General features: G+C 43.6%; 1 protein-coding gene across 5 annotated transcripts in view; it reads left to right on the top strand.

Moving 5' to 3' along the window:
• JMJD1C (jumonji domain containing 1C) overlaps positions 1-23,460 on the top strand; it is a 157,389-nt gene extending 133,929 nt beyond the window's left edge. For 4 of the 5 annotated variants that reach the window (XM_069864048.1, XM_069864052.1, XM_069864051.1 and 1 more), the window contains 16 exons: positions 2,864-3,065; positions 4,809-5,023; positions 6,024-6,176; positions 8,822-8,911; positions 10,266-10,393; positions 10,575-10,788; positions 11,267-11,475; positions 11,917-12,195; positions 12,589-12,757; positions 13,151-13,241; positions 13,350-13,480; positions 14,351-14,473; positions 15,484-15,623; positions 17,469-17,645; positions 22,088-22,219; positions 22,556-23,460. In XM_069864048.1, coding sequence (XP_069720149.1) covers positions 2,864-3,065; positions 4,809-5,023; positions 6,024-6,176; positions 8,822-8,911; positions 10,266-10,393; positions 10,575-10,788; positions 11,267-11,475; positions 11,917-12,195; positions 12,589-12,757; positions 13,151-13,241; positions 13,350-13,480; positions 14,351-14,473; positions 15,484-15,623; positions 17,469-17,645; positions 22,088-22,219; positions 22,556-22,645 — 2,543 coding nt within the window. In that variant the 3' untranslated portion in view covers positions 22,646-23,460. The remainder of the gene's footprint in view (positions 1-2,863; positions 3,066-4,808; positions 5,024-6,023; positions 6,177-8,821; positions 8,912-10,265; positions 10,394-10,574; positions 10,789-11,266; positions 11,476-11,916; positions 12,196-12,588; positions 12,758-13,150; positions 13,242-13,349; positions 13,481-14,350; positions 14,474-15,483; positions 15,624-17,468; positions 17,646-22,087; positions 22,220-22,555) is intronic. The other variant, XM_069864050.1, reaches the window with a different exon arrangement.
• The last annotated feature ends 4,355 nt before the right edge of the window (positions 23,461-27,815 follow it).

The raw sequence follows: 27,815 nt of genomic DNA, 5'->3' as shown, positions 1-27,815 counted from the left end.
GTCTTAAGTGTTAATCCTGAAGGGTTTGTCATGCGCAGTAGCTGGGAAAAGAGTTAAGATGGCATGCTAGTGTAAATGAGTAGGTCCAGGTTTATCTGTCTTTAGGCCATTTGAAACATCCTGATTTAAGAAATGGAGCATTTTGTATAGATGTGTTAACAAGCTGGTTCTTGGCCTAAAAATAAGCAGTAAACAAACTGGTTTGTGCTGTCCATCAGAACAGAACAGACTGGTGCACGTATATAGTTGTGCCACTCATATTGATATTTGGTTTTGCTATAAAGGAAGACCTAGTGCATTTATTTTTAGAGCATTACTGGAAAGAGAGACTCTCTATTGTTGAACTTCTAATTCATCCTTTGATCAGGAAGCCAGAGGCAGTTCCTTGAGAGCCTGATGCCACTGTTTTAATTTGGTTAATTTAATGAAAGGTTTGAGGGAAGAGTCATTTCACACTCCTAAGTAACATGTGCATTACGTGGTGCTTAAGGAATAAAGAACTTAAGGGAAATAAAAATTTCAATTTAAACGTAATGCTGTTGCACGTAGCAGATCGTAACTAGATTTATCTGAACAGAGAAGCTGGTCTGCCCACAGGGATTTTATTTAAGAACTTACCTTGGTTTTCACCCCAATTTATTCTTCTCTCAGGACCATTCTTTTGTCTTTGTTCTGGTTAAGGATGAGGAAGTCTACCATTAAATTACTTTTCACAAGAATTTTTAAGTACAGGTAGTCAGAAAATGAGTACTGCTCCCTGTAATTACATTCTCTGGCTTTTCACTGCCTGGTGTATGAAGTTACTTCTCTGTATGTGAGAGTGGTTGGTGTCTGGGTTGTACAGGGTGTTGGAAGTGTTAGAGTCTGTCTGAAGTGTTCTGGCTTGGGTCCAGCAATAGCAGCATTACCTCCTCCCCAACTAAGAGGAAGATCAAAGAGAATGTGCCTGTGAAAACTTTCTCAGTTTCGCTTCTTAAAGTGAACTGTAAATACATACGTGTAACATGTTGGGTCTTCACGACCTTCGTGGTGTTGTAAAAGATTGACTTTTTGTGGGTTTGTTGCAGCAGGATCGCTCACCTGAGTTAAGGGAAGGCAACAGTTCTTGTTTGGGCTGGTGGTACCTGAGTATAAAAGTGAAATACAATCATACATCGTGGAAGTGTTTTTTGGAACTTTGGTTGGGAAATGGGTAGGAGTTGGTACTGTTTTTCTGTTGCAAGTTGCACAGCCTGCGTCCTGCATGTTAATGGGTTAGGCCTATCTTGTGGCAGCAGCTTCTTGTGCTTGAAGTCCTAATAGACATGGGTCTTTCTACCAGTTTCTCTTGGCAAATTAAATAGATAAGTGTTTCTGATACTACTGTCAGTTTATCTTGGGGGAGCTTTGTTATCGTTTTTGAGCGTGCTGGTCAGAGATTTTCTTATGAAAGGACCTTTCCACAAAGACTTGTATTAAAACATGGGCAACCTCAAGGAGCTTTCAGGCAAGAACAGGCCCTTGTGGAGCAGCTGCCTTGGCTCCCCTAGGTTGCTGAAGATAACTGTGCTTCAGGAACTGAGGCTCAGTGCTAGTTTCACAACGTGGGTGGTATCTGGATGCTGCCAGGGTTGAGAACTGCTTTGTCCTGATGCCGTTTTGGAAAGCCCCAGGAGCCTGCGAGCTAGCCAGTGCGCTTAGAGCTCCAGGCTGCGTGGCTCCCTCCTGCAAAGCAAGGCATTTTACAGCCCTGCAAGCGTTGGGGGTCTTCCAAGTTCCTGCCCACAGAGCTTGAAGTCTAGCAGCTCCCAGATGACGCCCAGGATCTCTGGTTCCAAGGCAGAATACATTGTTTTGGACTGGCAGAGCTGTATTTTAGCCCTCTCTAGTCTCAAGTTTTAATCCAGTTACCCTCATGCTCCTTGAATGAGTTGGGAGTGCATTTTGTAGGCTGCGAACTGAGGCATAGGCAGTGTATGACTTGCAACGTTTGCACAAGTAGTCTCTGGCGAAACAGAGATCTGAACCCAGGTACCAAGTCCAAAGTTAGCGCCCTGACCTCTCTGTCATCCTCCCTTTTCAGAGGCCGTGAACTTTCAAGAGTAGTGGTAGATGAAACAGCAGATACCTCTGTCTGTCGGCAGATAAAACCGGTGCCACTTCTAGAAGTCATTAAAAGGAAAGCCTGGTTAAATAACAACAGGGTTCAGTTTCAAAATGTGTATGTGAAAATTGCAGATATTACTCAATAGATTTGCTCCTCGTGTTACTCAGTGTCAGATCTGCTGACTTTCCTGTTGGAAATAGAATTGTACTGCTTAGCCAACAAGCTTGACAGAGAATAAATGGATTCTGCTCTTCCTTCTGCCGGATATTTTACATTAAGTTCAGATGAGTTACATGTGAGTAGAGCTGTTCTTCTGTAATCTTATCCGTAACCCTCAGCAAAAATTTTTAAGGAGGAGGACGTTTTCTTTAAGCTGTGCTTTCATTCATTAAATTGTTGCCTTTTATGCATACATCTTTACTTGAAATAGAATTCAGACCTTCCTTTCCTGGGATGTTGTAATTCTTTGCCTCTTTTCTAAGAATGAAGATGTTTTTGGTGGAATATTTGGTGAACAATACACGTAGTATCAGAGAAAATGTAGTGTCCTAGGTCTTCCTGGTAGCTCAGCAGGCAGTTAATCGTGCTCCCGCTTGTAGAATCTAATTGGTGGTTACACATTTTAAACTTCAGTGCTAGCAAGTGGACAAATGGATGTAACATTGAAATATGTTCTGCCAGGTACAAATGTGCTTTTAGAAACGTTGAGCACTGCCTGATCTGACTAGGATCTGCGAATAAGGGCTGCCTCACTTGAAACGCTCCTTACTTTTGCAGCTGGAATACCTCGCTCGGTGTTAAAGGATTGGCGCAAAGTTAAGAAGCTGAAGCAAACAGGAGAGTCATTTTTGCAGGATGATTCTTGCTCTGAAATAGGACCAAATTTGCAAAAATGCCGAGAATGTAGGTTAATAAGAAGTAAGAAAGGAGAAGAACCGTCTCACTCACCAGTATTTTGTAGATTTTACTACTTTCGGCGGTAAGTACGGCTGTTTTCCTGATTATGTCAAGTTTTAAAAATAACACTAACAAAGGACTTGGTTCTTGAAAGCTTATCTGATTTTCTGGCTTGGTCAGTCTGCCTGATAAAAGACACCATCTAATTTAACAGTATTTACATTTGTATTTCTTCTTTCTTTTGTACACTGACTTCATTGCTGTTTAAAGCTTTATAACAAAGACATCAGAACAGCTGCCCCAGTGTACCTTAGGCAAGCAGAAAATAGAGCACATCACCATCACACAGGTGTCTGCCATTTGAAGTGGGATTTTCAAAAGACAGGCTTCGGTTATCCCAAACAAGTTATGCAACCACAGAGTTGCCCTTACCCGTCACTGTTCTGATGCCAGTGTGCGGTGGGAAAGCTGCTCAAGGTTTTCCAGGAGTTTTCTGAGGACAGAGCAGTTGTGTCCTCCTTTTTCACAATTTCTGGCCAATCAAGGCAAACACACCAGTCGAGAGGGAAGTTTCCCAGGATGCAGTGTAGCATGTGTTGCAGGCAGCAGAGTTATCGAAACGGAACAAAATATCTTGAATTTGTGCATGGGCTGTGTTGTCAGTGTCTATCCAGCTTCTGTGGGGCAAGAAATTGGGCTTAATTTTTTGTAATGAAGCTTTAGTTACAAGACTTCGTACTCCTACAGGAATCATTTCGAAGTTGAACTTGCAATAGCTTCTGTATAAGAATATTTGCTTCCTAGTGTGGCATTGTTGGAGTTTGGGATTTTTTTCTCCCCTGTACAAGGGAGAGAACATCAGTGCTAAAACCACTGTGTTTTAAAGATAGTTTTGGAATTTTAAAAATTGAATAGTTTTAATATATTGTGGTAGGTATTATAGCAGGTTAATTGTTTTCATTGTGTTTAGAGAGTAGGGCTGCAATTGTAAACAAAGTTTGCACTATCGGAAGCTTTTCCTGTAACTGAAAATTCATCATTTCTTGTTCATTGTATACATACTTAAATATGTATCATTTTTGTATTTAGTTCTGAATTCAGTATGGTTTTACTGGAGTTGCAGTAAAATTGAACTATTCACTAATCACATGTAGAATGAATTATCCGGCCTGTATTATGCAAGATGGAATACTTAATTGTTATTGCTAAAAAATAGGCTAAATACAGGCAGAGCAGATGGAATGGAATTGGGTAGGATAACAGGAGAGCCTTTATTTTTTTCAAGGGTCAGAAATTAGCAGATAGAGACACATTATCTTGTATTAGTGGTTTGTTCTGCCTAAAAAAGAACTTAAGTATAGTGTTCAAACTCCTGCATTCTGAGTATGAGAGTAGCAGAATAGAAAGATCTATAAAATATGGATCAGACTGAGTGATTGCTGTCATAGGTGCTCCAGAAATTAAATGTGAGGAATAGGTGGAACCAAACTTTGGTTACAAAAAAAAAGAAAAAGAAAAATAAGGTACTTTTCCTGCCTGCAATTTTAAGGCAGTAATAAATGTTACAGAAAGAGGATGATGAGTAAACTGAATGCTGAAAGTGCCTAGAAGGTTCGCTTTATTTTTCGTGCTTCCTTTCTGTTTGTTTTAAAACCGTTTTCAGCAGTGGGGTTTATTTTTGAATTAAAAAATACGGCAGGAGGCTAAAGAAGTTAAAGAAAACTTCCTTGTAAGACATAAGCAGCAAAGTAAACTAGCAAGTAGGCCATAAGTCACAGAACATAGTAATATATGCAGTTAAAGAATCTGTTTTCTTTTTTTTTAGGTTGTCTTTTAGTAAGAATGGAGTGGTTAGGATAGATGGTTTCTCCTCTCCTGATCAATATGATGATGAAGCACTGAGTTTATGGACACATGAAAACTATGAAGATGATGAACTGGACCTAGAAACTTCAAAATACATTCTAGATATCATAGGTGATAAGTTTTGTCAGTTAGTAACATCTGAGAAAATAGCCATGTCCTGGGTGAAAAAAGACGGTAAGGAAATCTCAGATGCTTTTAAGTGTCTTTTAAGTGTGTTGCAATTCTGCTGGAGTGTTTGCGTTCATCATGACCCATTGCTTCCTTTCGAGTGGCTCACGTCACTGGGCCGTCATGTTGGATTTTCCTAGGCTGTTTTGTAGGAGAGTGTATGTCAGGAAGGAGCAGGGACCTTCCCCAGTGGGTCCGGCCCGTTGCACTGGTGGCTGCACCAGGCCAAGGCTGGGGCCAGGGCCAAGTTGCTGTTGAGACTGGAGCAGCCTCACTTCCCACCTTGTCTCCAGCTCTCCAGCCAGAGTGGCCAGCTCTAAGCCAAGGCCCACAGTGAGCCAGGTACCGACTCCTGCCAACAGACGTGTTTCTGACGCATCTCCTTCCCAAGACAGAGGGGAATAATGTGACAGCGTGGGCCTTGCAGAATATGTGCTAACATTGTCAGCTCCTCCCCCCAGAGCCACAGAGAGTCCACCCTTCTGGCTCAAGGCAGATGGGCACAGACTGGAAACAGGCTGGTGGCTTCACTAGTTCAGGCTGTCCGAGGAGGAGCTGGGGCAGAAAGCAGAAGAGCTGGCCAGGTCACCAGGACAGGGCCTCCTGCTGACTTGACCGTCCAGCTCACCAGTTTGGCTGCCCTTGAGATCTAGCATGTGCCATGGTGGTGGAAAACCCAGCTCTCTTCATTGCATGGCATGGAAAGCACATGTGAAAGGTTTTTCACACTTGCAACCCACTCATTTTAAGCAGGAATGTTCTTCCTGTGTTGCTTTAGTCTGTGTTTTCTGGGTGCTTTAATTTTTGATGATGTATCGACTGGCTTGGATGGGGTGCTGCATCACGCAGCTGAGGGGTCGATGGTCTGGTTACGAAGGGTCGCTTTCCTCCCCCACACCCAGTTGCATCTGAGGGAGAAATTACAAATGCTTCTCTATAAAGACTGTTCATTCTCTGCTTTAAATTTAAACTTCAGTCCTTTTAATCTGCTTATTTTGTATTTCAGCCAAAATTGCATGGAAGAGAGCAGTGAGAGGAGTCCGTGAGATGTGTGATGCATGTGAAGCCACATTATTTAACATCCATTGGGTCTGCCAAAAATGTGGATTTGTGGTCTGCCTGGATTGTTACAAGGCAAAGGAAAGAAAAAGTTCTAGAGGTCAGTTCTTTATGAACTAGGGTATTGTATGGGCTGTTTATTCTCATTTGTTGTAGAACTGCTGATCTACCAGTGTAGCTGCCATTCTGTAAAGTGTTAAATTACTGTTTGTGTGTTGTGGTTTCTCTTAGACCTTTTTTGCCTCCTTTTAAGTCAGTAGATATAGAATCGATCATCCAGAAAGCCACCACTGTGGGGGCTGTTTTAGGTCTTTGTCCGCTTTTCAGTGTTTTCGTGTGGATTGTCTTGGGCTACTTGTGCCTTGCCCCTCAAGGTTAAATCTTGTTCTTCAGCTGTGAGCCTGCCACTCCGATACACCTCCCTGCGTTGTGGTAATTCAGTGCTGTGAAGACTTGCTTTGATTCGACTGCTTTCTGGAGTCCTCCCCTCAGAAGTACATGGTTTGGCATATTGACTGAGCCTGCTTTTTTAATTATAAAAGAGAAAGAGATGGAGAAAAATACTTCACGCAGTATTTAAAATGAGTATTTAATGGAGGTTTTGCAATCCAGCAGCCTTCACGCGTACTGGGTTTAATCTAATTCCTGTGCTTAAATGGAAATGTATACTTTAATCTGTAGTGAAGTGTAACAGGACTGACTTACAAACCTGTAATTTCTGAGTGACCCTGCCCTGTTGCAATTGAAAGAAGGAATGGCTTGGAAGATTGATCTGGTCGTTCAGCCCTCAGCTGTGACATTTGTGCTCAGGCTGCTTGTTGGAAAGGACTCTCTTCCCCTGGGTGGCAGGCATTGTGCCCTGGCACAGTCTTGCAGTCAAACACTGCGCCAGGAACTGATTCAGGACTAATGCTGTTTTGAAAACCATTTCCATGTTTGCTATAGCAGTGTAGTGTCACAGATGTGAAATGTTAGTAAAAATAAGGTTTAACTTTGTTTAGCAAAGATTTGCAGTCCGAGAGATTCATCCTCTTTGGCTTTGGCTTGCAGTGGGATATTTCCTGCGCTGCGGTTATAGGATATTCCCAAAGACTTCCAGCAAAACCTGAAGTCTGCAGGGAACTAATGTGGGTGTTTTCCAACACCAAGAACAGTCGTTAATGCTTTAACGCTGGAGGCTGCTTCAGCAGCTCGTAGCTGGCTTAAGCCTGTGTGTGCGCATGTGTGTGCCTCCGTTTGACGTGGCTGGGGATACACACTGAACGTTATTTACCCTAGTGGGGACATGCAGTCAGAGGCTTTTTATAGTCTGCCTGTTAACCAGCCAGGAAAAAGTCAGTAAAATGTCTTCAAAGCTTAAAAAAGCAGTGTACAGAAGCAGGCTTCTTTTCAGTCTTCTAACAGGGAAGGCTTTCTGCTTACTTCTCATCACAACGGTACGTGCAAAAGCAAAAGTACGATAACTTCCCTCTCTACAGCTTTATTTCTAGTGGTGCTGCAGGATTCATGTGAACTGTCTCTCTCCCTTGGCACTCTCTTACACAGTTCAGAGCCACCCACCCATCTCTATAAAATAGCACTTTATGTTACACCATTTTTCCTGGAACCGGTAGTTGTTTTTACAGTTGCTAAGTGTAACAGAGAATAGACTGGTTTCCCCCTGCTTCAGCAGGAATGTTAAAGGCTTAAATATTCTGTATACAGATATTTATCAATGACTTCTGTCATTACTTTACTACATGAATGAATGACTGTGCATCCTTTGTTCCCTTTCAGACAGTTCATGGCACCATCAAGTGGAATGCCATGTTATGGCATTTCAGTGATAAAGTACATGAAGTAGATATGTGCTGTTTTATTTGATTTATGTTTGTGACCAGTTAATATATTTCAATGTTTTAGGAGCTGGAAAAACTACAAACTGACTAACAAATCTGATATTTATCTGAAAGAAACATTTGCTGTGTTGAGTATCTATTACAGTGTAAGAAAATAATGCTTTAACTTTGCTGAATGTGGACTCCTCAGTTTACATTACTAGAGCTAGTTGAAAAAATTTCTTGATGAGTTGTAGAACTAGCAGTTCTGTGAATAGGGTACAAGACTAGGGGTTGAGAGAGAAACTGCATTCCTATTTCTGCCCCAAAATCACAGAGCAGGTTGGTGACCACTTGCATGGCCAGGTGTTCTTTGCTATTGTTCTTCTGCCTTGTCCTCACACGGTACGTTTTTCTGACAGTGACAGCCATCAGAGAATTGATTCTTCTACAAGTTCATCTTTTTGGCTTGTTTGGCGCTCTCTGGTTGAGGACAGCCACCTTCAGCTGGAGCGTGGATTGTGTCAAAATAAATTAACCGTGCAGTCACAGCATAGTTGAGTCTTTCCTGCTTAGAATTCATTAATAGCCTCAGTAGCAACTGTAAAGGATTTCAGCTTATATTAAACTGGCAACGCACTAAATGTAACAAAGGGAATGTACTTCAAAACTTTGAGGTTATTGGCAAGGATCTGTGTTACAGATATGCCTGTTTCAGATTTCTGTTTAGTTAAAACTCTTCATCCTTTTCCTTTTTGTGGAAAGTAGCTGTTTTGTGCAAGTCTTTGTCAGGCAGCATACCAGGACAGAAGAGTTAAGTTATGTGTAGAAAACTGTTTCTAACTAAAACAAATCTGAAAAATGTTAGGTAGCTTTGTGTTTGTGCCTCTGTAAGTAACATAAACCACTTGGCAATGTTATTTTGCAGATAAGGAGTTGTATGCCTGGATGAAGTGTGTGAAGGGACAGCCTCACGATCACAAACACCTGATGCCAACACAGATTATTCCAGGCTCTGGTAAGACCACCTGTGAACAAGCAGGGTGTGTTTTTGCCAAGTCTTTCTGTGAAGAGAGGCCAGAGTTGTGTCTTGAAACTTCTCATTTTCAATTTAAAAACCTGTGAATTGTGTCAAATCATCGCAGGAAGGCGAGTGGTTCTGGGCAGTTGACAGCAAGGGGCAAAGATGATGAAGAGAGCAAAGGGGAGTGCTAGCAGATGTCTGAGAGGCTTTGCGGGGCAGGCAGTGAAGAAATTCAAGGTGTTTGTTGTGGTCATTTTGTACCTTTTCAGAGCAGAATAAACCAGCCAGAATGTGCTTAATAAACCTGACCTTAGCTGTGAAAAGAAAATTTTACAGTAGAGCTGCAGAGGAACATTATGTAGCAACAGGACTAGGGGGGGGACTTTCGTTCACTGTTTTCTGTCCCACTCACACCTCCAAAAACCCAGAAAATATTAATTTGTGGTTTTGGTTGGATTGGGCATCCTAAAGCAAAGTGCATTGAAGGAGCCAGTGATAAATGAAAAACTAGGCAGTAATCCTAAGGCAGCTACATTTGGAATTTTTCTTACAGCCAAGTAAGTTTTATGAAGGAGTGCGCTCAGGTGTGGTGATGGTTGTTAGTGCAGATCACCTGTGATCTCTGGCAGCATTGATGCAGAGCAGAAAACTCAAATGTGCCCTTAAATTTGTAAAGTAAATTCCCAAGTTATTTTAAGCTGTGGAAATACAGCCCCAGTTCTTGTGTTACGGGTTGTTGCGTGTTAGCTCAGGTAGAAATGAAGGTTGGTTAGCTTCCATAATAAATTCAAATTGTGACATTCCCCAGAACAGGTTCCAGGCTGAAACTGGTTTTAATTTTAAATTGTGAAGTGAACCACTCATCTGGAAACAGCTCGGTGAAGGCTGCCTACGTAACCTCAGTTTTGTTCTGCTGTGCGTACCTGTTACCAAACAGCTTTAAATTACATGATCACATACTAATTTTTTTGTCAAGACGTGGCTCACTTCAGTCTGTAGTTTGACAGTTTTATTAAATGAAGCAATGATGCACTTGTTGAACGATGAGAAGTAATGAATGACTGGCTTGCTCGGTGTGCGCTGTGCGGTGGGAATGCAGAGTGAGGGTTAGATTATTCAGAGGAGTAGCATGCAATAATCTAAATAAGACCTTGTTGCTTTCTGCACGAGTTTTAAGGTAAACTGGACAGACTTTTAATAGTATTTTTGACTGTTCACTGTAGCATTCTTAGTAGTTTTAAATTTTAGAAATATTTGGAGATAGCATTTTAGCATCACGGGGTGTGTGTTGGAAAGAGGGTCACAAGATGAGTAAGAGCTGCTGATGGTTTTCTTAATTGTCTTCTAGTTCTGACGGATCTCCTAGATGCTATGCACACCATCAGAGAAAAATTTGAGATTAAGTCCCATTGCCAGTGCAGCAGCAAGCAGAGCACACAAGCTGGCAAGCTCCCTGCGATGAATGGTGTGTCTCAGGTGAGTCTGGAATGTGTATGCGCTTCGCAGTTTGTTCAGCTGTTCCAATTCCTGTGGATATTTCTATTTGAATAGTGCCAGTTATATTTTAATTTGTATATATGGTGGTTAAATGTTAGATTCATCTCTGGAATACCTTAAAGCAAAGTTAAATGCTTAAAAATATATTTGTTCTTTACAGGTTTTGCAGAATGTCCTTAACCACAGTAATAAAATTTCTCTGTGCATGCCTGAGTCTCAGCAGCAGAACACGCCTCCGAAGTCCGAGACAAACGGTAATACAAGTCCAAGGAGTGATGTAAGCACAGACAGCAAGTTAACACCACCTGAATCCCAGTCACCCCTGCACTGGTTGGCGGATCTGGCAGAGCAGAAAGCCAGAGAAGAAAAGAAAGGTACATGTTTGAAGTTGTAATATCACGTCCATGACTTCGGGGGCACCAATGGTGCATAATAGAATTAATTAGGAAAAATTCACAGAGTTTTCTGTTCAACAAAAAGAAATGATGTAGTTCTTTTCCCCCTGTATTTTAATCTTTGTACTGCAATGCCTTCTGGTGGCATCAGAACCTGTTACTAGAAATGCCACTGGTGGAACACGTGTGTAATGGGACAGTGCTTCCAGCTACAGCGTCTCTCATTTGTGCTGGGTACTCACTCAGCTGCATCTCTGCAATGCTGGGGAAGGCCTTTTCATGGGCATACTGACTGCATTTTGAGGGATCTAGTTCACCCTCTGATGTGTTTTCAGGTGAATAAAGCACTAGTGCCACAGTATGTTACCACCACTATAAAATGCAGGATGCAGGTGCTGTTCCGATATCTGCATCGTGAAATAACAGTGCATGTTTCCAATGATTATTTTTGTTTCAGAGAACAAAGAATGTCCTGGAAAACATGCAAAGGAAGAGAAAGACCAGGATAATTTGGAGTCCCCAAACTGTAAAAGCTCTCCTCCTGCCTCCCAGAACGAGCAGGGCTCAACCCTACGAGATTTATTAACTACAACAGCAGGCAAACTGCGTCTGGGTTCTACAGATGCTGGCATTGCTTTTGCTCCAGTTTACTCTACAGGAACAGCAGTAAGTGCTTACCAGATAAGTGTTTTTATATCGAGATCTGAAAATCTCTTATCTGTTTCATTACACAGTAGTTACAGCAGTCTGATAACTTCAAATACTCATTTATAATTAAAAATTTGTATGCATGCACACACTCACACTTGCATTAACGTGTTATTTTTATGCATGTATATAGTGATAATGGATACCCACCATGGTGAAAAAAGTCCATAAAGTTAGAGAAAGCCTTAATCTGACAAAGGGAATGAAGATTCCAATTCCAAATAACTGTTTATTTCTAACTTTTTCCTTATCAGAATGTAGACATTTTCTCCAAAGGAAGTAGATAACTGCAGGTTTCTAATTGGTAATGCAGTATTGCCATTATACTGCAAAAGGAATTGCATTCACTTTTGTTTGCTTTTACATTCTTTAAGCATGCATTTGTTTGTTTTCCAATAGAGTGGCAAGAGTGGAAGGACTATGCCAAACATTCTCGATGACATAATTGCTTCAGTAGTAGAAAACAAGATTCCACCAAACAGAGCACCAAAGATAAATATAAAATCAGAAATAAAAGATGAACCAAAGGATGATAAGAAGTGTGTTCAGGATGACGGCAGTAAACTGTACAGCGATATTCAGTATTCTTGGATCTGTGATAAGCATGTTTTGTGGCTCAGAGACCATAAAAACAGCAACAACTGGAAGCTTTTTAAAGAGTGCTGGAAACAAGGGAGGGTAGGTATTGAGCAGTTCCGTCTGTAACGTGGCCTCAGTGAACTCTGGGGGGTTGTGTTAAAGGACAGATTTGGCTAACGCCGTGTTTGAAAATGTATTGTGAGCAGAGAGCAAAAGTTTGTCAGGTTTCACCTACCTATGATCCTTGCTTAGTTTAAATGTCAGTTACCTGCTAATAATAAACAAGAAAATGCTGTTATAAAGATTCGAATCCCAGTAGGATGTGTGTGTGACAGCTTGGGTATGGCTGCTGTTGGAGGAGGTGTTAACAGCTCAGTAGGACCAAGTTCTTCAGCATTGTGTTTGGAAGCAATTGTGCTCCAGTTCTTGTGAAGAAGGTCTTTACTTCCAAAAGGATAAGTACTATTTTTAATTTTATTTTATTTTTTACAGCCTGTTTTAGTGTCTGGAATGCATAAGAAAATGAACTTCAGCCTGTGGAAAGCAGAGTCGATCAGTCTAGATTTTGGAAACCAGCAAGCTGATATCTTGAATTGCAAAGACAGCATTATTTCAAACACCAACGTCAAAGAGTTCTGGGATGGTTTTGAAGATGTTTCAAGTATGTTACTTAAAATGTATTATTCCATTGATTCTGAACATGGTTGATGTTAGAAATGGCAGTTAAAAATACTCTTTATGGATCGCGAGGCTTTGAAGAAATTTAATTTAAAAAGAAAGCCCTAGGGACTCTGTTTCCAAAGAATGTGATGGAAACTTGCATTTTGACCTTTTGCAGAATTAAAGGTACACTACATAGGTCTAAAAAACCAAATGTCATTCATTGGTCCTCAACTAGCTGAGTTTGGTTTGTATTCTTCTTGAGTCTTCAAATCCATTATCTCCTGTTTTATAGATGAAATATAGACAGGTTAAGAGTTCAGTTCTGTGTTCCAGTTGAATGAAGTAAAACGCATAGTGTATTAGTTTTTAGTAATTTTTATGTTAATTGCAGAACGGCAGAAAGTAAAAAATGGGGAAACTGCTTTGTTGAAACTGAAAGACTGGCCTTCTGGTGAAGATTTCAAGGCTATGATGCCAGCGAGGTATTTGTCTTTATTGTTGTATATTCTGAAGTCAGTCTCCCATATTGTTTTTTTCTATCTGTGCAATGAAACAAATTTAATTACATACTTCTTCCTTTTCCCTTCCAGATATGAGGACTTATTAAAAAGTTTACCCTTGCCTGAATATTGTAGTCCAGAAGGAAAACTGAACTTGGCTTCCCATCTGCCAGGATTTTTTGTCCGTCCAGATTTGGGACCCAGACTGTGCAGTGCGTATGGTGAGTGTGCCCTGGGACTCCTGCCCTTTAGAGTGTAGAATATCACATGCTGTAATGCTTGATGGAAAGCTGAGTGTGCTTGGAGGAGAATTGTTCAATCAGTGTAGGAAAAATACTTCACACTGACTTGCATATTAACAGGGCACGCACCTCAGGCATAAGAGTTTATTTGCTTCTGCATTTCTAGCTTTTCTTGAGCCGTTACAGTCTTTGGAAGCATATGAAGAGTTGGCTACTTGGGCAAGAAAGGAGTACTAATTTGTGGCACGATGGTTTTGTTTTAAGAAGTTCTCTAAATGTCTTTTCAAATAAACAGAACTATAGTGATCAAGGCATGGGCTGAAACTGCTGACTCATTAATGGCACTTCTGTGCAACAGCGCTGCAAGGTGGAGTGCTCTGCAATGTCCTTTTGACTTAAGCCTGTATATTTTCACCTCTTAAAATCAAATTTCCTCTCTGATCGGGGATTTCTTCAGGGTGAGAGCTCTGCTTCCAGCCAAGGACAGAAGTGACACATTTGATTTGATAACTCTGTGAGTTCTTTGTAATTAATACTCTGCCCTGAACAACCTGAGAAGTTGAAAGGTTGGAAAGGAAATGTAGTGATCAGGAAATGTCTTTGATTATTCTGCTAAAGTATATTTTGGTCTGATTCAGTTACCTGGGCTAAGAGATGTCTCAGGGTTTTTGTTAAAATGTAACTTCCTGTTGCTTAGCAGGTGCATCAAAAGGGGGGTTTATAGTTTGTGTATCTCAGTATTTTCACATTAAAGCCTGTGTGTACATAAAATGCTTCTCTGCTGTTACGCATTTCTGTTGGAAGGTGAATATGCAGTACAAGAAATCTTAATTTTATCTTGTAACGTAGGTGTGGCTGCTACTAAAGACCATGATATAGGAACCACAAATCTCCATATAGAAGTTTCTGATGTCGTGAACATCCTTGTTTATGTTGGCATAGCAAAAGGAAACGGAGTACTTTCCAAATCAGGTAAAGGGAATCTCGCTCTGGAAGGTGTACGTAGATGGGCTGAGAGATTTGCCACTTTTCAAACTGACACTGTTCTTTTGAAGTGGATGAAAGATGTTCATAAGTACTTGTTTAAACCTGGGAGAGTCTTTTTTTCAAGAATTTGCTCATACGTTGATTCTGCATGAGATACACTATAGTTCATGAATTATGAAATGGTATTTCAAACTCTTTTCACTTTTGGTCATTTCCTGTAACTGATGCACAATCCCTGTGCTGGGGCTGGCGGAGCCCATGCAAGCGCAGGATGAAGAGTTTTCTCTGGAAGCCGTAGTATTTCTAACAATTAAGTCAGGATGATGTATTTGCTGGACCTTCTGTTAATTTCTGCTCCCTCTGGATACACCGTGTTTGCTTTCTTGAATTTGGACCACAATGTAATTTTTCAGTACAGAGAGCTTAAATTGGTGTCTGTTAGTCCTCTGTGTGAGGTTTATTGCTCACGTGAAACAGTCTTTAAATGACTTAAATGGGTTTGTTTCTTCCCCTTGTTCTTTTGTCCTCTCATTCCTTATTCAGCAAATGTATATTTTGGGTGTGAGCAACAGAGCTGCAGTAAGGTTTGCTCTCTGTTTGCTTAGTTTTCATTTGCGTATGCACAGAGGCAATAGCAGCAAAACTTGAGCGCGCTGGGAGAGCTCTCCCTGCTTGACTTGCTGCTGCAGGACAGCACGCAGAACACAGCTTTTGCTGCCGGTAGGAAAACACCTTTTTCATCTTTTAATTTTTGATGCCAGCCCTGTTTGTTTATTTCTGATAGGAGAACATACTCTGTCAAATTGAGGAGGTTAAAAAATTTAAAAATCAAACATTATTTTTCAGGTATTTATGGTGTTCAGGGGTTCACGTGGCGGGGCTTCTGTTGTGTTCAGCAAACTTCTACCTGTTCAGTCACACCAAAAGTTTGAAAAGATGATGTTCGGTTTCAATTTTTTCTCTCACATAAAAAAAATAATTTTGTTGAATCTTAGGAGTTTTGAAGAAGTTTGAAGAGGAGGATTTGGATGACCTTTTAAGGAAGCGGTTGAAGGATTCAAGTGAATTACCTGGTGCTTTATGGCACATTTATGCTGGGAAGGACGCTGACAAGATAAGGGAGTTTCTGCAAAAGGTTAGATCATAGTTATAAAGTATTTATTATAAATATAAGTAACTGGTAAATTTGAGGGAGCTGTCAGAAACCACAAACTCCACCTCTGTGGGAAGGAGGGGAAGCAAAAGTACTTCCTTTATAGCCCATAAAATAAATTATAATTGACCTGATGCATCGAGCAACAAATAAAATATGGTATGTTCTTGCCTCTTCAGAGCTGCAGGTAGCCTGCAAACTCTGAACACTTAGGTGGGCATGTCCTTCTCTAATACAAAGGATAATTTTACTTTTGTAGTATTAGCATTTGTAGGACAGTGTTTTTCTGTCACTGATCTGTTCCTGCATTAGTAGATGCTGAAATTTCTGTGAACTGTCCCATGCAAAAACCCCCAACTTTGCAACCCAGCAGCCACTGATCTTCATAAGGACTCTTGTCACGTCAGTTAGCTCAAAGAACTTGCCTTGGATTTTAGCGATGATTAAAGGTGTAGGGGATAATGACACACCCAAGGGCAGCAAACTTCTTCAGCATTAGCTACAGCGCAGGTCTTCCTTCAGCAGTGTGTGATGGACAAGTTGAGAACTTTTCAGGTCGTTAATTACCACATAGGGTGGACATCAACCACTGGCCATTGATAGCTGTTAGTGGCTTTAAATTTAGAGACGCCAGCTTGCAAGAAATTTTCTGTGCCCTGTCTTTAGCGCGTTCTAGTGTTCTAGAAGGCGGTCTTGACGGATGACATAGAAATACCAGAATATCACTGAAGAGGTTGCTTGAGGAAGGGAAGTCTTCACTGTCTTCTTCTGTGGGGAGAAAAATCAGATGAGTGTTAAGTGGCCAAACCAAAGGGGTACGTCAGCAGGCTGGGGGCCAGGCTCTGCTGTAAGCAGGAAGAGCACAACAATTTTAGCTGTAGAGATTGTCTGGGACAGTAAGGCAGTGTTCCACTTCCCGGGCAGCTGTCCTCTGGGGACTCAAACATTTGCTTCTTGGCAAGTTGAACAGCAGAGAAGAACGAGCAATAGTAAACAAAATACAGCAAATTCCAGGAGGTTCTGAATTATACAGCTACGCTTTTCTGTCCATTCGAAAAGCAGATGCTCACAAAGTACATGGTGACTCTAGAGTTGGGAAAAAGGAATTGTGAACAAAGTCACGAATGCAAGAGAATAGGTGGACAATGGGTGCAATGGATTAAGGGAAATATTCATTCCCCTGTGGTTAACTTGATGAGAAATGATTGTTGCAGGTATAACTACTGCTGTTAGGTAGTTTTGGGGCAGGGGGTGGGGGTGGATTATGTCCTTCATTTTTTTGCTGAATTCCTTGATTTGGATGGTAAGAAAATAACTTCTTGTCACAGAGTGGTTGCGATTGGGAGGAGGCACCTCTTGAGGTCCTTTTATCCAGCCCCTGTGCTCAAGAGGCTTGCCCAGTGCAGGCCGCTCAGTACTGTAGGCCCCTCAGTTTCATCTGCTGCATTTTTTCTGAGCTGAGGTTGTGCTGTTGTGTGCCTGTGTCTAAGCTGGAGGGTGTAAGCTTGAGGAACTGGCAATGTAGACAAACTCCTGAGGTCAGATTTTTTCTTGATGAAAGAAGTCAAATAGAGAGACTGCTGCTTATCAATAGATTATTGTGCCAAGTTCTTTAAAGCTCCATATTTTGAGGAGGAACTTGTGCAGAGGTCTTTGGATCAGTGGGACTCCCCAGTTCCTTTGAGGCCCTTTTGAATCTCCAATTAAAATTCTCGTTTGGATATTGGGAACGCTGTGCTGCTGCTTTGTGAGTCAGGTATGCTTACAGCTTCCCAGACCAAGGTTCAGCTTCTTGCGAAGTCACTTGGGATCTTTTTGTACTTACAGATAGCGAAAGAGCAAGGCTTGGAAGTTTTACCAGAGCATGATCCAATACGTGATCAGAGTTGGTATGTGAACAAAAAGCTTCGCCAAAGACTGCTTGAAGAATACGGAGTAAAAACTTGCACGGTTATTCAGTTTCTTGGTGATGCTATCATTCTACCAGCAGGAGCACTTCATCAGGTAACGTACGTCTGTTTAAAGATGCACAGGATCAAAGAACATAAATATCATAAAATAGCTTGCAAAAATGTAGCTCTGTCTGTACTCACATCAGATTTGATCTTACTGGTAGCTATTAGTGCACAGGAATTTAGCATAAGGTGCATCTGCTTGTCTTGCCAGCTGTCAAGCACCACTAATTAGGTGGCTGAGTATCAAGGAACGAGGAGCATCCCCACCCTGCTCTAGAGGTTGTAAACCATCTTGCTGTTAAAAGATTTACCAGTCATCTCCACAGGGGTTCAAGTGAGGCCAGACCTTTCCGAAGAAGATGCTGTTTGGTTTCTGATCTGCAGATCAGCTTCCACCCACCGCCTCTCCTGGACAGAGATGAGAGGAAGCGGTGGCCTAACGTGTCACCAGGGCAGTGGGGTTATCTCTGTGAGAAAATTGGCTGGTTTGTAGCGGTTACAAGTGTTTTGACCCTTATCTGTCAGCTGGCTGTGTCATTGCTGGGACATTAAAAGCAGGAGGCATCATACCCAGACTGGGCTCCTTTGTCATTCCAGTGAGTCTTCCAATGGGTTTGGCACGGTGGTTTCTTAACCTGGATGATCTGTGTGGGTTTGTTTTCTGGCAAAAGAAAGGAAGGGAAAAAAAAAAAGAGACAAAACCCCAAACCAGACTCAGGTGACCAAATCTTGGATTGTTGTGAGTTTTCTTTCCCTGTACCATGTCTCCAGGGTTTGTTCTTGCTTCATGAGGGTGAAGGAACATCTAGCCTTGATGTTATTCGTAGCTCCTCTTAGGCTAAAGCAGTTGGGACTCTGAGAGTTGATACAGTTTGTATTGCATTGTCCAGTAACCTTCCTCTGATCTCTAGAAACAAGGGAGATGTCCCAGATACAAGAGTTAAAAGGGAACGGAAAATACCAGACATACTGGGGAATCAGTTTCCTGTAGCATGTGGCATTTTATATAGGCATGCATGTATAACTGTGAAATATATATGAAATGTGAAGTAGGAGGACTGTTCCAAGCTTCCCTGCAGTTCACAGGACTGAAAATAAGACCACTCTTATCTTCAGCTCCTTGGCTTTAAATTCTGGTTTTCTTTTGAAGTGGTAATGTTCTAGCTTCTGGCACCATGGGGTTAATAACATGATGTTTTTAAATCTTAGTGGGTGAAGCCAAGAACCTTTTTATCTTCAGTAAGAAGTTCCTGTGAATCTGCCACGTAGGAGGAAATGAAAGTGCAGTGATCTTCCCTGTGCGGGTCGAGTGCTCGCTGCGTGGAGGTGCCTGAACGCCGACCCTGGGGGTCAGCACCAGCCTCCATACGTACGCAGCACATTCAGCCTCTTGAGTCTGAACAGGAGGGCACACTGGGTTAAGTTTACATGTAAAATGTTCCAGATTTACGTGCACGTCATGAATCTTTGGTACTTAAAACTGGATAAGTGTTGATACTAAATTTAGTGGTAAATTATCATTTTTATTTGCTAATCGGTGATGTTGTAGAGCAGAGGAAATCAGGCTGAGGGATGGAGTTGGGGAGCCCAGCTGCCAGTGCTCTCTGCATAGTGTAGCTTAGACACTTCCATCCTGATGGGAACCAGTTAGGGCTGTTGTCACACTGCTACTTGTGATGTGCTGGTCTAGAATCTCCCTGCTCTGACATGGGGGAGGTTCTATATATTCTTTTTTTCTCGGCTTCTGTGTATCTAGGTCTGGCATTTAAAGTAACGAGTTCTTAATATTTTATGGTAGCATGAAGCTTTCCTCTTGCCTCCCAGGTTTCCCTCTTCTCCCTGTGTACTTGCAGACAGCATTCACACCCCCTGGTGAGCATTTCAGTAGGCAGAGTCAAACTCGCTGTGGTGGGGTGGGAGGGAGCACTCCTCCTGCGAGCTGTGACGGTTGGAGTAGCCTTGTCAGTGCCTCTTGTGAAGGGAATTGGTCTCCTGGGGGAAACCAGAAATAGAGCATTGGACTGATCTTCTCAGCAGATGTTTTCCTGGATGTTCCAGGAGCGATGCAATGTAGGATTAGATCTCTTTTCTTCTTGGCTGTACAAGTAGGATTGATCAGAAGCATCCCCTGCTTTGCTAACGCCTGGACCCTCTTCTCTCTCTGGCTCCTGCAACAACAATCCTTGGAAACTTCCCCAGCTGAAAAAGGGGCTTTTGCTGTTGTTTTGAATGATTCGCTCTTTCTGCTGCTCTGGAACGTCCTGTATCACAGTCATCGTGTACGGACGCTCTGCCTGCTTTTAATTTGGTGACTCGAAATTATTAAAATACTTCAACAATAAATTAAAAGCTACAAATACTCGAGTCAGTGGTTGAGGTATGTTGTTCAGGCTACAGGCAAAACCTGCACGTGGTAGAACTCATAGCGCATTGGCTTTTGTAGAGGCATTATCTTGATTTAACAGCAGGATTATATATTGTAAAATAACATGCTGGAGGTAACGCAACATCCTGGCGATGTTACGATAAGGATGTAGGATAAAGGTCTGGGAGTTGCATATTCAGGGCCGCTGGGCTGAGCGCTGGCCCTCAGGCTGAGCCGCGCAGGAAGTGACTCGGGGTAAGGACAAGGACAGGAGGGAGTTGCTGTGTGCGACGAGCTCAGCCGTGGGGGTGGACGGCCCTTTCCTCCCTCCCCAACTCACCTTTCCCCATCCCGGCCCAGGTCGGAAGCTTTTCCGGTGCTCCACCCATCTCGCAGGCCCTGCTGGAGCTCCCTGCTCTGCGTGGGCTGGGGGCGAAGCTCTTGTCTCGGTTCAGCTGCAGCTGCCACAGTCGCGGCTGCGCTGCTGTCCGCGAGCCTCGCGGGGAGCCGGAGCCGTTGCTGAGCGTGTTTACATGTGCACCTCGTTGTGTCAGCTTGTGTTAGAAATATTATGAGCAGAGGCTGCTGGGGGCTGTCAGCAGGGCGTTCCCACACCAAGTACAGGCCAGCCAGGTACGATCTGTCTTCCCCACGGGGACTCGCACAGCGATAAGACAGGCCCTGGAAGGGAAGGAGGTTTAAGGCACAGCAGAGTGAAAGGTCTGAGAGCAGCAAACACTGCCTGTTCTGCAACAGAGCGGTGAGGGAGTCAGTAAAACCTTGTGTCGCTGAGGAAAAAGTGAGTGCGGTGCGGGATGGAAAGGAAAACAAGGACAGGTAGAGACTTGAAACAGGTGAGAAGCCTGCAAGAAACAGCTGGAGGCAGCAGCCGCACAGCACAGAGGCAGCCAGCCAGAGCTCTAGGAAATTCCCCGAGCGCCGGTAGGAGCCTCGCGGTGGCACTTCTGCAGCTGTTCCCTTGCTCCTGGCTTGTGTGGCATCGACAAACCCTGTTTGTCTCTGGAAGGGTTTCTCTTGGGATTAATCTGTGGGAGGGAACGGCACCGCTTTGTCCTTGAGACTGCGGAAACCCCCCCGTACTGTGCTGGTGTTGAGCGAGGGTCTCCTGCTGGGATCTCACCTGTGAAGGGCCGGCTGACCACCTAACACTGGCTGGGGCTCAGAAGAAAAAATGAATTTTTAAATGAAATGCTATGTTCTCAGCTGTGCAGGCCCCAAAGGTTTTTTGAATGTCAGGTATCGCAATGGACGTTTTGAAGTATGCATTAAAAAACTGGATTTTGCTAGGCTTGAGCTTAAAATGTTCATCAGGACGGAGCAGGGTGGGACTGTGCTTGTGGGACGGCAAAGGGGCTGCTTCCCCACCCCCCCAGGCTCTGTACGTTTGTAGAACCGATGTTGCACGACAGTGTGAGCAGCTGTGGGAATCTGGGGAAATGAGGGGGTTGACGGGGTAAAGAAGCTGTGATTTGTCTGGTTAAGGGTGCGAGCCTGCTGCTTTGTGTTACTGGAGAGGACAAACAGGAGCCGGTAATCAGGTCGCCACCAGGTGTTTTTTCCTTTCCCCTGCCCTCCAGATACAGCCTGGGTGGCCAGAGATGGTGTCTGCTGTTATCTCTTATCAAGAAGTGTTCCGAACAAAAAGAGGGGTTTTTTCTTTCCTTCTGAACCTGTCTCTTTGTTCATGGTTTTTTTTTCTCCTTTTGAATATTTCCACTGGCAGTTTCAGGGAACGTGGGACATTGTGCCTGGCAGGGCACAAGCTTCCAGCGCATCTGTGGAGCCGGAGGAGCCGGGTCCTGCAGAGCAAGGCTGCTGCGGAGCGGCTCTGCAGCTTCAGTGCCCGCATGGTGCTGGCAGCGGGGTAGGATAGTGCAGCAGAGGGAGCTGAACAGTCAGAGCGACTCCAGGAGGCAGATGAGCTCTGTTCAAAGTACCAGAAGTGAACTTACCCAAGTCGAGTGCGCTAAATTGCTCTCTACTTATAAAGACGCCCTTTGGTCTGATAAGCCTGTGGCTGTAAAGCCCACTCTTTTCTCAGGTATCTCTGCCAAGGAGTAACCCCACACCACTAATTATCAGTCTCTTCTTGTTATTTTGGATAGGTGCAAAATTTTCACAGCTGCGTTCAAGTAACTGAAGACTTTGTGTCCCCAGAACACCTTGTACAGTCATTTCACTTAACGCAGGAGCTGAGGCTGTCAAAGGAAGAAATCAATTACGATGATAAACTGCAGGTAGGAAATGAATTCTGCTCTGGAAGCTGTTGAGAAGGCAGGGTGAGCTCAGGCTCATTGAAATGCGGAGCGATGCATGGAACTACTTCCTCGCTGCTGTTCACACAGAATGACAATGAGGCGCAGCGTGATGGCCAGGCTGTAGATGACTCCCCGGAGTGGCTGGTTTTATTTATTTCACATTAAGGTTTAAAATGTGTGAAAAGGTGTTTCCTTCTGTGCTGACTCGATGTAGCTTTCTTTTTTTGCATCCACTAGGGCTCAGTCTTAAAGACGGTTGATTTGAAGAGTTCCTTGGTCGTAGGCCTTACTAAAATGTGTCTGATGTTCTTGCAGGTTAAAAATATCCTGTACCACGCGGTTAAAGAAATGGTGAGAGCTTTGAAGATTCACGAAGGTGAAATGGAAGATATGGATGAAAACTAAGCGTGCTCTGCTTTCTGGGTTAACATCAGGTGGAGGTTATTTTTTCTAATACATGAACAGAATGCACACACTAATTTAAGCTTCACAAGCCATCCGTGCCAAGACAAAAGTAGTCATCGTATGTCCCTGTTACTGACACTGCGACAGTAGAGCTTCATGTCACAGCCACTGTGATTCCACGTTAGACTTGCAAACAATGAAGCAGCGTCTGCTGCCCTGTATTATAGTGTACATGAAGTTTGTGAAATGTCAAAAGATTTAAGATGATGTATTTATTTTTGGAAGAAAACCACAAAAAATTCTATGCTATATTGTTGATCAAATGTAAATGTGACCTGTACAGTTTGCTAAGATAATTCAGATATTTTTCACTACATTGAGACAGTTACTGTGAGAGTAGGACACAAACACCAGCTATGCCTGCATTTGGGATCTTGCTGAGTCCGCACAGCAGTCATGTCATAATCTGAAAATTACTGCCAAATACTTGTAAACTTTGTAAAATAGAAAGTATATAAAGTAGATATGAAATACAGACACTTCAGTATTTTATTGAAGCTATTCAGTGTATAATTAAACGTTTTCAAAAGGTGTAATTTATTTAAAAATTGTCTCATTTTGGTAAAATTTGTGAACTTTTAAAGCTAAATATTAAACTTAATATGCTATGTAAATATATACATATATACATTCAATGATGTATTTTTTTAAAACATTGGCTTGCTTTAATTTGTTAAAAGTGCAAGTGTTACACATGCTTTGTACATTGAAGTTGAAAGGGGTTTTACATTTTCCATTAAAATGACTTTATCAAATGTTGTCTTGTCACGTTGCTGACCAAGTGTGAGGGGTTCGCTGGCAGCAGCGGCGTCTCTGCCGTGTTCTGCGCCGCTCTGCCCTCTCTGGGTGTGAGACAAAACTGCTGGGGAAGAGCTGGAGCACAGCTCAGCCTGCGGAGCCAGAAAGAGCCGCTCCTTAAGAATAAAGCAATTTAAACATTGCCTATGTTCTGTCTCTAATAATCCAACGCTTACTTTGGGTGGAGGAGGAAAGGAATTTCTGTAAAGCATTTTTGGTAGCATCTTGGCTCTTCACAGTTGAAGCAATTCCACAAAATAACGGGTGTAAAAAATGCAATGTGTGTGTCTGGTTTTATTTAAGGATGGTAAATGTTAGGCAGTTGAGCAGAATTCCAGCTCCTGGAGTTAGATTGAAGAGTTGAAGTACACACGGGTTTAAATCATTAAAACCATTCCAGTGTTTAGGATTGGTGTCAGCTGCTGCGTGCAGCTCCCTGCAGGCTCATGGTGCATCCGAAGGGCTGGTACCTGCCTGGTTACTGCTCCCAGCCTGAGTGGATTTGGGGTCACCAAAAAAAACCCCAAACGAACCTAGTTATCCTAAGAAATAGTCACAAAAGCAATTTCTGATTCCAAAGGTACAGTTTTTCATTTACCTGCTTTGAATACTTTGAATTCATATGGAGATGCAAAGAAATATTTTGGGGTTAATGTTGCTGTGCCTGGCAGTTGGTTCTCGGCTTCGTACCAGGTCACGAGTGGTGCCTCCTTCATGCTGCGTGCAGCACGGAGCGAGAGCAGCGCCTGGAGATGCTGGTGTGTGTTTGCTTAGTGGGAAGTGGATTCAGTCGCACATCCTCCCTTTATTTTTTTTCAAGTTCAGGCTAGGAAATGAGTGAATTTTAATCAAGTCTGAGTATTCCCCCCACCCCACCCATTTGTATTTCCAAGTGTGAGTATTAAGATGCTTCCTTTCTGACCTTTTTCCTGGCACCTTTGTTGCTAAATCCTTAAGTGTGTGAGTTGTTAACCTGCAAAGGTGTGTGGTGAAACAGTTGGCAGAGCAGCAAGAACCTCCTCAAAGAAATGCCCGAGAGTGACAGGGTTTGAAGACAAGAGACTCGCTTTGGAGAGGCCCAGCTGACGGCCGGAGCTGCTGTGTTGCCCGAAGTGCTGTGCAGTCGCAGGGGTGAGTAGAGCTTCACTGCTTACACAGCAAAGACAAATTTACGAATCAGTTTGAACCGCATGGACAGGAGTTTGCCGTAGTCAGTGTGGAGTTAAACCAGCCGCATGGGCTGGGTAGGAGAGTTCGTTCCTGGTGGGTTGATGTGGCAGCTACCCCAGATGTGCAGTTCTAAAATCTGGTGGCCGAGGGTCTGTCTGATGGGTTTGCAAAGCGTAAAAACATCACCTGATGCATTTTGCAAATCGCTGTGGGTGGGACGGGCTCGACTGCCCCCACCCGTGTCTGTGTTTCCCAGTGATGGAGGGGAGGGGGGGAAGCCAAAAGCAAAGGAACAAGGAGAATGTGGCACAAGCTGAGCGCGATGGGGAGCACGGAACAGCTTTTGTTGCCGTTGAGCTGAAAAGACTGCGAGGCACAGCCTGGGTGCTCTGACAGACCATGGGAGATTGGTAAAGGTGACGGCTACTGCAGATGCCGCTAACAATGCCATCTTTTAGAAATGGTCTCCTATGTTCAGGTCATTCGGTTAAGATTTCTGGCTCTGTCACAATGAAGTAGAGCTCCCTGCTCCCGTACAGGAAATTGGAGTGGGAAGTTGGGCTGGCGTGTTCACTCTCAGTATGGCCTGAGGTTTTCATCACTAATGTCCAAGACTTAAAGAGTTTGTGGGAAGGTGTTTTATTAGCAGCTTCTTGACCATTTACATGTTCTGCAAGGCGTTACTGGGCACGTTTTTCCCATCTTCCTTTCTTAGAGGCTCTAGGAGGTTTTCTGGTCTACAATCTCAAGGACTGTAACAGCTAAAAGTGTTGGAGGACATCAGCCGAAGCTGAGTGCAGGAACAGGCAACTCCTAGAACAAGAGCATGAAGCACTGTGCCACCTTTGGCCACCTTCCTGTTGAGACCAAGTTCTCTCCGTGTGAAACAACCACGTCTCCTTTTTTCTTGTCATTTGAAAGCTCCCATCTCAGCCATCAAAACCACAAGCCTCGCTCTGTGCACACCCTCCCTCCCTCACCCCTTTCCAGCTTCATATCCTCGTCTCCATCCGCTGCACTGCCGTGCAGTAACCGACTACAGCAATTTTTTTCCTATTATAACTGCAGAGGTAACTAATGAAGAGTAAGTAATTATGAAGAGGGGCTGCTATGACCTGAAGTATTCCAGCATGTTTGGGTGGCTGTGCCCATGGTTTAGCTGAAACAAGAAGTTACCGGAGGGCTGGAATTGTGGCAGTGAAGCCGCGGTTCCCGTTAGGCAGGTCAGATGTCGGGGGTCACAACAAGCTGATTTTAAAATCTGTTTGTTCTGCTCTTTCAGCCCCGCGGAAGTTGCTCCAATCTGTATGTGCAGACCACCCCCGTCTGACCAGCGCCCCGTTCTCATGCTCTCTGACCCTGTCGGCAGGGGGTAGGTTTGTCCGTACCCTCTCCCGTGACATCCTTCAAGCCCTCTCCGGCTCTGGCAGCTGATGCCTTCCCTGCCCTGCACCTGGAACTGGGAATTTTCCTCCCTCCTTCTACAGACATATCGCTCATTCCCCACATCTCTGCTGGATGAGCTGCCTCTCCCTGTTGAAGCTCCCAGATGAAGGCTTTGCTGGGCTTTCCTGTCCTCTGCCCTCTTTGGTCTCATAGGTTCCGGAAGAGAAGTTACAGTCTAGTCACAGCTGGTAGGAAAATCTTGCCTCCCAGCAAACTGAAGACCTGCTTTACCTGTCACGTTCTATGCAAACGGTTGCGTTATAACCATGGGCTACTCTGAAGGGAAGTGTTGGGCTGAAAGATTTTTACTGTTGGGTTTCAAAGTGAGAATTTCTGGTACCTTCCAACCACACTGATACAATACGTTCTTCACACAGATGCCTGTTTCCTTTTCCAGTCCCTGGGCGTGTGGTTTTATCGTAGCTCTGTGCTTCCTTAGTGAAATTAAAGAGCAGAGTTAAGTAGCTTTGAGGCAGGAAATCCTGTATTTTCACAGCTCTGAGGATTTCACGTTGTTTGATATCAGTAACACCCCAGCTCCTGCAGCAAACGAGCCTGAGGGAGCACTTCAACTGATTACAAGACAAAAAGCCTGGGTAAGTTTAGATTACTTCTGGTAACAGAAAATTGGGAGAGAAAGGAGGTGGGTGAATAGATGGCTGTGGAGCAGAGTCTTTAGGGAAGCAATGAACTTCTTTTTACACAGTTGAACTCCCCAGGACACATAGTCAGGTGGAAAGGTCTGGCAAACAGCGTCCAGCCTGTAAGTGATTGGTGGCAGCCACACTGCCGCTCCGATTACTTCTGAACTGTTTGACAGATCTATTTTGTTTTCTACTGTATTTTCAGTCCAGTTCAGTGAGGGATTTTACCAGCTGCCGTGGCTGTACATGCTTTTCTCCATCTGTTTTGCTAGCGAGCCTGCAGCCCACGTTGGAAGGGACCTCGAAAGATCATCTGGCTCAGCCTTTTGTGGGAAAGGGGGCCCAGATGATGTGTAGCCCTCACTGCTGAAAGCAAGGCAACAGGAATTGCAGATGGCTAAAGAGCTGCTGCTGACAGGAGAGCAGGAAGGAGTTCAAAGCCAGAGTTCCTGAAAATTGAGACACTCTCTGAGGAAGAGGTCACAAGAGCCTCTTCTCCCTTTGTGTAAAACCAAACTACAAACCCCAACACATCTATGTTTTGGTTTTAGGTGTCGCTTTAAGTAGCAACTAGTGGTGTGGGCTGCAGAATTTATTCTTGGGAGACTCCACATTGCTCCCCAGCTGCCTGTCTTTGGTTCCTCCTCCTGAGGCGATACAGCCAGAGACTGAGTAATTACAGATTCTTTTTGCAGAGCACAGGGTGGCCGCAGGCAGCAGGGACAAAGCTTCTGTGTTCTGAGACAAGCGTGGTTTCTGCAGCAAAGTGAACTCTAAGATAGGAGTCAGTGTCTGGACACGTTTAAAACTGATTCTTGGGGAGCCACATTGGAACAAAGGCCCACAGACGTTTTACATTTTGAGTTCTGTCTGGCGTAAAACAAAACGGATCTTGCTTGCCACCCGTGAGGATCTCTCCACGCGGGAGAGATTTCTGTCTCTACAAACCCGTCCTCTAGCGGTGAGTGCTCGCTGCGCATCCCCTGCGTGCTCCACACGGGCTGTGCAACTGCTGACCTCCGGGTTCAGACTGAGGAGTTCCTCACTTGGGA

This window comes from Phaenicophaeus curvirostris, chromosome 9 (assembly GCF_032191515.1).
Source record: "Phaenicophaeus curvirostris isolate KB17595 chromosome 9, BPBGC_Pcur_1.0, whole genome shotgun sequence".
In the NCBI taxonomy this organism is placed as follows: domain Eukaryota; kingdom Metazoa; phylum Chordata; class Aves; order Cuculiformes; family Cuculidae; genus Phaenicophaeus; species Phaenicophaeus curvirostris.
Note: the sequence above shows the minus strand (reverse complement) of the source record. Positions and strands in the feature narration are given on the sequence as shown.